The following is an 11,162-nucleotide window of genomic DNA, read 5'->3' as shown; positions in this document are numbered from 1 at the left end:
CTCCCCTATGCAACCTGGAGTGCTAATTTCCTGTCGTAAAAGAAAAAGAACCCATGCAAACAGGATTTATCCTAAAGGGACAGGAAGAGGGATCCTTCTGTGGACTACTGGCAGGTGAAGATCCTCCTGACCTGTTGGATGTTGATCATCATCCAGAGGTGGGTAGCTGGCTTGTTTTCCCTGCATTAATTGAGTTCCCACTATGGGCCAGGTAGCAAGCCAATCAGCACTGAGAATAGAGAGCAGAGAGAAATCCTTCTTTTCCTCCTAACCACCCCGAAATGCAAGTTGAAGGGAACAGTGCCACCTGTCCAATCAGCGAGTCGCTCAGTGCCCAGTACCATCCACCACTGCAGGCCCTGCTGCCTCCCAATGCTCCACCCCTGTCCCCAGCATCCACCAGCCGGGGCATCGGCACTGGGCAGGGGAGCCTCTGTTGGAGGAAGGCAGAAGTGGGCACAGGACTGCTGGCCAGCCAGGAAGCAGAGGCAGGGGCTGTGGGACTCCCAGAGAACCTCTCAAACAGCAGAAGGTCAGTTGTCTTATTTCTTCCATGAAACACTCCTTCCCATTTTAATTTGGGATACAGCTTGTAGTGTATTTTACACACATGTGCGCGCGCGCGCGCGCACACACACACACACACACACTTTATGAGGCTGGTAGTGTCCCTTTTTTCCTTCAGCGATGGCTAAATCAAGGCTGAAGTCACCAGCATGTTACCTGTGAGCTGCAGCAACGCCCTCAGGACCCTGGGGACACTAACATGTTAGTGGCACCAACAAAGTGTGTTTTCCAGCCCTATTAGGAGGTGACCAGTGCCTTTCTCTTTTGTATTAGCATGCAGCATCCTTCTCATTTATTAGGCAATTGTGACACCTGCTGTCAGAAGTAAAGAACTTTCCCTCCTGTCAGGAAGCAGGTTCTTGAGGAAAAGGCAGAAGAATTGCCAGACCACGGAAACTTCTAGGGAAAGATGAGAAGATCACAGTAAAATTTGCCCTGGTTATTACAAGTCCGGTTTTACCCAGGTGGTGTTTTGTGCTAGAACACTGTAAACAGCCCCAGGCCTCTCTTTACCTCCTGTCCCTGATTTTACCGAGGATACAGTAATAAGCCATTTTGTGACCACTAGATGGACAAACACTTGCATTCATCCACCCAACCTTTGGACTGGACCATAGCATTCTCCCCTAGTTTCTGGCTCCCTCTGTAACAGGCGCACACACACATACACACACACACACACACACACACACACACGTAGTTTTAAGCAACTTGACTGAGTTATAATTTATGCTATTACCTGAAAGTGTAGTTCAATAAACTTTGACAAAACGTAACCACTCTCCCAACCAACCCACGGAACATCTCCATTCCCCATTGCATCTCCGTGTCTCTACCCATTCAGCCTCGGTCTCACCCAGGACCCATGCATCACTGACCCGTTTTCCATTACCATAAATTAAGTTTGTCTTTTCTAGAAGAACAAAGGAAATCATGCAATATGTGCTTTGTGTCCAGCATCTTTCACTCACAAAATGTTGAAGAGATTCATACACTGCTGCAGTTACTATTGCTGAATAAGTAGTTTCTTCAAACTCGTGGCATTAGTCAGTTTCTGTTACTATAACAAATAAATGAGGTGATCACTTGTAAGAAGAAAACGTTGGCTTTGGCTCATGGTTTTGGAGGTTCCAGTCCATGACTGATTGGCCTGATGGCTTTGGACCTGTGGTGGCACACCATGGCAGGAACACGTGGAAAGGAAAACTATCCACTTCTCGTAAAGAAGACAAAGACACCAGGGTCCCACAACACTCCTGGGTCTGCTAGCTTGCAAATTAGTTATTCTTCTCTTTCTAGTTAGTTACGTTTTGGATCTTTCTTCCTTTTTTAATGTATTTACCATGATAAATTTCCCTCTTGTCTGTCTCTGTCTCCCATGAGTTTGGGTATGGGTTTTCCTTTGCATTGGTCTCAGTACATTTTCTGATTGCCTTTGCATTGGTTGTTTTAGAGGGTGGGGCTTAACAGCCATACAATTGTGGGGTTTCCAGTTTACTTTTTGCTATCATTTTTCTAGTTTCATTATATTGTGACATGGGAAGATACTTGGTATGGTTTCAGTTTTGGGTTTTTTTTTGTGTGTGTGTAAGATTTGTTTTCAGGATAAACATGTGGTTTATCTTGAATAATGTTCTGTGTGCACTTGAGAAAAACCCTTATAGAGTGTTGGATGGAGTAATTGGGTGGAGTTTTCTGTATATGCATGTTAGATCCAGTTGGTCTGCGGTGATGTTCAGGCCCTGGGTTTCCTGTTGGTCCCTCGTCATGGAAAGTGGGGTACAGAAGTCTCCTGCTATTACTGTCAAGCTATCCACTTCCATTATGCTTCCTGTATTTACGGGCTCTGGCGCATGATGTTTACAGGCGTCATATTATCCTGCTGGGTGGACCCTTCCACTGTTGTTGCTTGTGTGTGTAAAGGAAGTTTCCTGTGGAAGTCATACAGTTGGACCCTGTTTTGGGTTTTGTTTTGTTATTTATCTATCTATGATTGAGGAATTTATCCCATTTATACCAAAATAATGACGGACTCACTGTTGTCATTTTGGAATCTGTTTTGTCTAATAGATTTTATTCTTAATTGCCTCCCTTACTGCCTGTGTTTGGGTTAAATTGATTTTTCTTTTGTAGTAAAATGTTTTGATTCCTTGTGTATATAATCCACAGTAATTTTCTTTTGTTTTTCCCTGGAGATTACATGTATAATATTCTAAAGCTATAACAGTCTAATTTAAATTAATATCAACTTTATATTTCTTCCTTCCTCTCATGGTATATAATTGATAACACAAGTAATTAGATCATTATACAGAATAAACCCATTACCAGAGACTAATAATTGTTTTATGTTTTTCATTTTAAATCCCATAAATGAATAAAAACTGGAGTAATGAATTAAAATTATAATTCTCATTTACGTGAGAATATTTGGTTATACTAAAAAGTTTGTTAATGTATGGCCTCAATGATTCTTCTTGGAAACATTTTAATTCTATGAATATTTGGAAAATTTTTATGCATTTAATCTGAAAAGATTAATGAGATCTGCAGTTAGTATAGTCAAATATTTAACTTATCACTTGCAAATTTAAATTACCTTCATTTATCCTATATATAACCTTCAACAAAATCCCTCAGTGTAGAACTAGTACAAATAAATATCAGAGCTCGCTGCTTAACTTATGGATCTCTTTCTGTCTTTGTCTTTTTATGTCTATTTCATCTCTTCTTCCAACTTATTATCTTATCTACACGAACCTACTTATTTGTACATAGTTTTTTTTTAAGTTTAAGATAACTCACAGGGGCTGGGGCTGGGGCTCAGTGGTAGAGCGCTCCCCTAGCATGCACGAGGCACTGGTTCGATCCTCACCACCACATAAATGTAAAATAAAGATATTGTGTCCACCTAAAACTTAAGAATAAACATTTTTTTAAAAAAAGATAACTCACAATGGCACGTGATGTGCAAGAATAAAGCATAAATATGAAAGAAGAAGAAAAGTGAACCTTGGGTTTTTAATATTCATTATTATTACTTTTACTCCTAATATGCATAAGAGGTGTCCTGGATGAGAGTGAGGTTAGTTACCAGTATTTTCATAATGACAACACTGCCCCCTTGTGGCAGCTCTTACCCTGGGATGACACACTGACAGCCAGATGGGAAGACCCCCTTTGAGAGGGCCAGACACTCCCTAAGCAGGGATGGGGAGATCTGGGTTTTCTTTGCTTGCATCTAGGAGAAGGCCCAGTGCTTCTTTTACTTTTAACAGAAGAAGGAGGAACAGCCTTTGCTCCTCTCAGACAGAATGAAAAAGACCCTGGATTTTCACTCTAATCTTTTGGGATGTAAAAATACACTCACCGAAGTCTCCAGCTTTGCTAGGCTGGGTTAAGTCTCCAAGGTCCTGGGACTCCTACCTACAGTTAGGCACACTCCTCTGGATTCCCCCAACCACCACCTTATTGTAAATCACCTCCAAGCCTTGCTCTCAGTCCAGGGTATGTAATATGTTTAAATTTTATTCAGAAAGTTCTAAATCTTCAGAAATTTGAAAATAATTTTTATGCATCCCACAGAAATCTAACAGCAAACCCATGAAATCAATACTAACGAGAAAAGTAGATCTAAATACTGCTGGTAAAGTCCTTGAAATTCTCTTTTGGAGTACATCCCAGAAATCCACTAGTTTCTGAGTTAACTGACTCTCTAGGATCAAATGTATCTGCATATAGACCTGTGGATGTACACACAGGAAACAAAGGTGTAAAGCAAATCCACCATTCTTACTCCAAAGGAAAAAAGTGACTACATTGTTTGTTGGTTTTGTTTTGGTTTTGCATCCACTTGGGAAGTTAAAATAAGCTTCATAGAAACAGAGGACCCAAATATTCTGTCTGTAGATTAGAGAGAGCTTCACTGGGTTTACTGAAAAACGCTCTTTCAGTAATTCTACTCTTTGAGAGTGCTTCTTACAGAGCGCGTGGTTGAAGTCAGATTTATTATTATTAGGAACAGAACATTTTAGAGCTAGGAAAAAACTTTCACTACCTAACAACCTTAATGGATTTGGAGCTAATTTTAGAAAAACGGACACACATCGATCCTGGTGCTGATGAGGTTTGTGTTTCTTTAGATATATATGCTCCCATCACCTTTCTGTTTTTCCAGTTACTCAAATGACATTTCTAACTGGTCTGAATCAGAAGTTTCCAAAGGAGAAATGTGTTTGGGTTTAACAAAAAGATTATGTACCTTTGCAAGAGGTCGATGTGGTCTTCTGACCAAACCCGGACCTTGCAGGAGAGATTGAGATGGAACCCTTATGCTTACTTAGGACCTGGGTGGTACTGCAAAGCTATTGGTTTGCTGGTCTGAGAAACCCCAGCAACACCAAACCCACTGCACAGAGGAGGACCCAGGTTCACGAGCGCAGGAGGAAGCACAGTCATCTTTTGGAAGCTTTGGAGGATTTAACATTTAGCTGTGTGTGCGGGCTACAGTAAGCGCTCAGTCAGCGAAAGACGATGTTAGTAAAGGTCACTAATAGGGGTTGTGTTCATTTTGTCGGATCTCAGAGGTGATGTCTAGATTTTCTTGATTTTTCCATAGGGCCATTTTTCTTTTCCTTGCTCTTTTCATTGGCCCGTGTGTGTGTGTGTGTGTGTGTGTGTGTGTGTGTGTGTGTGTTCGCCCGCCCCTCCCCATGGGTGTGTGTGCAGTGCTGTTACAGAGCTCTTTGAGAGGTCTCTACTCCTTCTGCTCTCCAAATTCTCCTTTCAGTTCTTCTTAACTAAAATGTAACATAAGAACCTTCGAGGGACAAAAAATAATAATTCAAGACAGAAATATACTCTTGGGAAAATGATTCCTGCCCTTCTCTGCCATGGCTTCCATGTAATAAAATAGCCAGTTCCAGATGCGGGCGTGTAATTATAGAAGGTCTGCTCTAGAAGGGGATCCTGAAGCAAAGCACTACACGGCTGTCCGTTTCAGTCTGATGCTTATTTCCTTGGAGTTTAACCTGCCTAGCATTAATTTTTTCAACATAAGTTTGAGAATCTCTTTTATTTGTTCTTTTTAGTTATACATGACAGTAGAATGTATTTTCACATATTATACATACATGGAGTGTAACTTCCCGTTCTTGGGGCTGTACATGATGTGGAGTTACTCTGGTCATGTATTCCTATATGAACATAGGAAATGATGTCCAATTCACTCTACTGTATTTTCTATTCCCAACCCTCCTTCCCTTCGTTCCTCCTTGTCTAATCCAATGAACTTCTATTCTTCCCCACCCCATCCTCCTTATTGTGTATTACAGTCCCCACATCAGGAAGAACATCCAGCCTTTGGTTTGAGAGGACTGGCTTATTTCACTTAGCTTGATAATCTCCATTTCCATCCATTTACTGGCAAATGCCACAAATTCATTCTTCTTTATGGTGGAGTAATATTCCAATGTGTATATATACCACATTTTCTGTATCTATTCATCTGTTGAAGGGCACTGAGGTTAGCTCCATAGCTTAGCTATTGTGAATTGAGCTGCTATAAACATTAATGTGGCTGCATCACTGTAGTATGCTGATTTTAAGTCCTTTGGATATATATTGAGGAGTAGGATAACTAGGTCAAATGGTGATTTAATTCCTAGTCTTTTGAGGACTTTCCACACTGCTTTCCAGAGTGGTTGCACTAATTTGCAGTTGCAACAGCAATGTATTGAGTGTACCCTTTTCCCTACACCCTCACCAACATTTATTGTTACTCATCGTCTTGATAATTGCCAATCTGACTGGAGTGAGATGAAATCTCAATGTAGTTGTAATTTGCATTTCTCTGATTGCTGGAGATGTTGAACCTTTTTTCATATATCTTTCTACCTTTGTATTTCTTCTTTTGAGAAGGGTCTGTTCAGTTCCTTTGCCCATTTATTTATTCAATTATTTGTTTTTTTTTTTTTTTTTTTTTTTTTTTTTGCTTTTTGTTGGTGTTTGTTTGTTTGTTTTGGTGTTAAGTTTTCTGAGTTCTTTGTATACCCTGGAAACTAAAGCCTGATGACAAAGGTATTTTCTGTGCTACTCAGCAATGAGAGGATGGAATAGTAGAACCTTATAAACATATTCTCTAAGAGACCTGAGCTTGCATGAAGCTCCACCATTTGCTGATTGTCTTTAAATTTCCCTCTTGAGTCTCGGGTTTTTATTTCTAAAATGTCTCAATAATAGCCATAACACTGATTGTTAAAACTGAATGACTAAGTGCCTTATAGAAGCCAAAGCTCCGAGTATCAGTTTTCTTTCATCCTGGCTGGAGGGGTTAATTCAAACCTGAATCCAATGTGTGCATTCTGACCTAGGGAATCTCTGGGTGCCCAAGTACCCTCCGAAACTCTCCCTGGTGTCAAAGTTAGCAGTGGGGAGTTCCTGGCACAGGCTTGAGGGCCTCCTTGGCCTCTGACCCTTGAGCAGTGAAGTGCTGCCACTCCAGGCACACAGAGATCCAACTGTGCCGGAAGGTACACTTGTGGGTGAGTGCGATCTGCAGGCCCTGAATGGGCAGATCACAGAGATGCCCTTGCTTTCTTTTCTACTTTCAGATGAAAAACATGATGGATGTCCCAGCCATCTCAGATTTTAATATGACCCTGGCTCCCAGCATTTGATAGTCCACAAATAACCAGGGAACTCTGGGGCTTTTAAGCAGTCTTGGGTTTACACTATGGAGACCAGGAGTGGTCCAAATTTTACCAGAAAAATGAAGGTTGCCGTGAACACTTTCAGTCACAGTAACAAGCGAGAGTGATAAAGTTAAGATAAAATAATCAAATTATTGAACTCCCATTTGAGTCTGTATCTGTGAGTATAGCATGCTTGGACTGGTGGTGTTAGACCCTGCACAGGACAGACGGATAGGAGCCACAGATTCTGTCTTCCAGAAGCTTGCACATATTTCCAAAGATAAAGTTTTCAAAGTTTTCCTAATAATTCCTAATTTTACTAATCACTTGCAAATACTTTGGAACAGTCATAGGCAGAGACAATGTGACTTTACAGATATGACTTTAAGATCTAAGCCAACAATTAAACTTAACACCCAGACCTGACTGCGACTAGTCCACACCAAGAGGTAAAGAGAAGAGGGGACCCTCCCTCCAAGCTGCTCACCACACACTGGCTACCGACTGCTGGGCACAGGCGGGCACAGTGTTAGCACTCGGGGAAGAGAGACTGGTGTCATGAAGACCATGGGGCCAGACCATGGAGCTCTGCGTTCTAGAGAGGGACTGACCATATCGTCAAGCTGAAGGAGAAGGGCATGGAGCGAGACTACCCCAAAGCCACCACGGAATAACGAGGGCTTTCTGAGTTCCGCTCAGTCAGCTTTGAAAACGTTGCTTCAGCTGAAACCGTAGGCAGATGAAAGGCGAGTTGTGTGGGAGAACCCACCCAGTGTGACCATCAAGGGGTCAAGGGTGCCAAGAACTGGGCTGATCACCAAAAGGTCATTTGACTAATGGTAAGGTCCCTTCTCCCTTTCCGTGGATGGCTATAAAATAGTTTGCAGATCGCAACTGGACATGTCTTAAGTTGGTCTCAACATGCTGCTAGGAAATCCTCCCCAGGAAGTCAGAGGAGTCTAGAGTCTCAGAAACTCGTTTATGAGACTCGGGTTCTTGAAAATAAAATATAAACTAAAAGGACAATATGGTTCCATGAATAACTTTCACTACAAGTCGCTACTGAGAGTCTACCCATGTGTGAGGGATGGTTCTGGGCATTGGAGATGATGACTTGATAGTAGACAAAAATCTCTGCATAGCATTCCAATACCTGTAGATGGATCATCCCTCCGCAATGGGGAACCCAAGGAAGGCATCCTGGGTGACTTGGTCAGGGTGCAAACATCGTAGGGTGACCTTCCATAAACCAGAGGTGGGTGAGGTTGCTGCTGGAGTGACTCAGTGTACAGGGTCACAGAAGACTCTGTATCATTATTCTAGCACGCTCTAAAATAATGATACAAATATATGACTTGCCAAGTTCAAGGAACGCAGAAATAGCTCCTTGCCGTCACTACAGAGTAAATGTGAGAGTGGAATAGCCTCCTATTATCATTATCAAGCATTAATACTGTACATTAATTATATGGCTACACTTTGATGGGAGTGGCAGTGCAGTAGGCTTTTATACACCAGCATCACCACGAATATATGAGCCATGTGTTGTCACCCTGAAGGGGTGGCTTAGAGAGAATGATGAGAAGGACAGGGATGGTGGTCCGTGTTAACTCTTGGAGAACATTTTGAAAACCACTGAGGTTGCTGGAGCGGGATTTGAACTTCAGAGAGTTAACACGACATGTTTGTAGATGAAGGAAGTTAGACCTGGATTCCTCGCCTGTGGACATTCTCTAGGACGGAGGGGAGGGAAGATGAAGGAGGGACCCTGCCTGCTGCTGTGAGGTCCTTGAGGAGGGGAGAGGCTGGGGCCTCGTGTTGTGGTAGAGATGTTGCTGCTCCCTGAGAGCATGGCCCCTCAGCCACGGTCACTGAAGCAGTCAGAGGATCTGGGCACAGGAAGGTGGCAGACACAGTCGGGAGCTTGCCCTTCTGATGGTCTGTTTCTTCAGTGGATCAGAAGGAGGAGTTCATCACTGATACTAGATACCAGGAGGGGAGTGGGAGGGCGCAGGGGTGAGGGGAGGATGGGACGCTGTTCTGCAGGAAGGTGGGACTTAGGGAAATGTGAACGCCTTCTCCTGGGGCCTGCTCATCCACGCAGGGGATATCAGATCAGACTGCATCTCACGTGCTGTCACCACGAGGACTTCAGTCTCCACTGTGTAAGCCACTTTGCTCTCCCAGAAGCCAGGGGACTCCTTCCTCAAAGCTGTAGTGAAACCGAATGAACTTGAAAGTGAGAAATAACATCCACTCTCTGACGAAATTGATTGCCGTACATATGCTATGAATTCTTTTTTGTTCATTATCTTACTTAATTTACATACTGATCCTGTGTAGAAATCACTATTGTTCCCACTTTACAATGAGGCCACCGAAACTCTAGAAATACTAACTCGTTTAATGTCCTTAGCTAAGGAATGCGATTACTGGGATTTAAGGGTGAAATTGTACCCCCTGCTAATGCTGGGTCTGCCACTCCCCAGGAATAAGATCCTCCCTTCACGTAACAGCCTGACTCGGTTTTTTTAAAAAAACTTCTTGTTGCATTTATTACAGGAGATTTACTGTGCAGGCTAATTAATAAATTCATGATATTCCATTTGCAAAATGGAAACTGTGATAGTGATAAAATGCCCTTGATTTTTCATAATCATATTTTATCTTTTATTTTTTTCAAGTGAAAGTTTTTGCTTATAATAGAGGAACTCTAAGAAAAGGAGGTGGGGAGGAAGTAAAAACATGGAACCGAACACCTTAATATTAAAAAAGACTTTAGACATCAAACATGACAACAATCTCAACTTATAAATAAGGCATCATCGGGGCCCAAAGAAATCAGTAACTTGCCGAAGGAAGCTGAATTACTTACAGGAGAACACAGAGTTCCTGGTTTTGAATGTGGTGTTCTTTTCAGTGCACTTAAAATGTAATTAGTAGGCTGCGATTGACTTCTGAACCTACCAAGAGAATTACAGGTTGACCTCAACTAATGTGGCTTTGAACTACTGTAGAATATTTCTTTAAAGTCAGACAGAAATATCTAATTTTTAACCCCATGTTAGATGTGCAGTTGACAAACACTTCCTCCATTCTGTAGCTTCTCTCTCTACTCTGGTGATTATTTCCTTCGCTGTGCAGAGTTTTTAGATTGACATCATCCCATTAGTCTCTCTTTGCTTCTGTTTTAGGGTCTTATATAAAAAGACCTAAATAGTCTGGAATATTCCCCATTTTCTTCTAGTAGTTTCAGGTCCTATAAGTTATGTCTTTTTTTTTTTTTTTTTTGAGTTGATTTTTTTTTTGTCTGGTGAGAGGGTCTAGTTTCATTCTCTACATACAGATGTGCATCTGCACAGAGGTACAGGCGCTCACTTCCCGGCTTTCTGTTCTGTTGCCTTGCTCCACCTACATAAAATGGTCCACCTATCTTATGCCAATGTGGGATGTTAACACTGCTGTAGCTTTCTGGTATGTTTTGAAGTCAGGTAGTGCAATGCCTCCTGCTTTATTTTATTTTATTTTTTTATGATTGCTTTGGCTATTTTTTTGTTTCCATATGAATTTTTGAATTACTTATTCTAGTCTGTGAACACTATCTTGGGTGTTTTGATAGGGAACGCACTGTGGACCTTTTCTCCTGATTGATTCTTCCTAACATAAATACGGGAGGTCTTTCTACTTCTAAAAAAACTTCTCTTTAACTTCTTTCAACAGTGCTTGTAGTTTTCACTATAGAACTGAAAGACCTAAGCAATCTCATTCTACTTGGGACCTCATTTGACTCTGAAACTTAATCTCTGACCTATTGTAGTCCTAAAGTCAGGAAAATACTACAGAAAAGCTCTGTGGAAACAGTTCTCGGAAAAGCCCAGATGGTGATCACCTAAGATAAGCCAA

General features: G+C 41.7%; 1 protein-coding gene across 1 annotated transcript in view; it reads left to right on the top strand.

Moving 5' to 3' along the window:
* The first annotated feature begins 281 nt into the window (after positions 1–281).
* The window catches only part of Adam7 (ADAM metallopeptidase domain 7), a 63,643-nt gene continuing 52,762 nt past the window's right edge, over positions 282–11,162 (top strand). Inside the window, exon 1 of the mRNA XM_077792464.1 lies at positions 282–532. Coding sequence (XP_077648590.1) covers positions 282–532 — 251 coding nt within the window. The remainder of the gene's footprint in view (positions 533–11,162) is intronic.

This window comes from Urocitellus parryii, chromosome 14 (genome assembly GCF_045843805.1).
Source record: "Urocitellus parryii isolate mUroPar1 chromosome 14, mUroPar1.hap1, whole genome shotgun sequence".
Lineage (NCBI taxonomy): Eukaryota > Metazoa > Chordata > Mammalia > Rodentia > Sciuridae > Urocitellus > Urocitellus parryii.
Note: the sequence above shows the minus strand (reverse complement) of the source record. Positions and strands in the feature narration are given on the sequence as shown.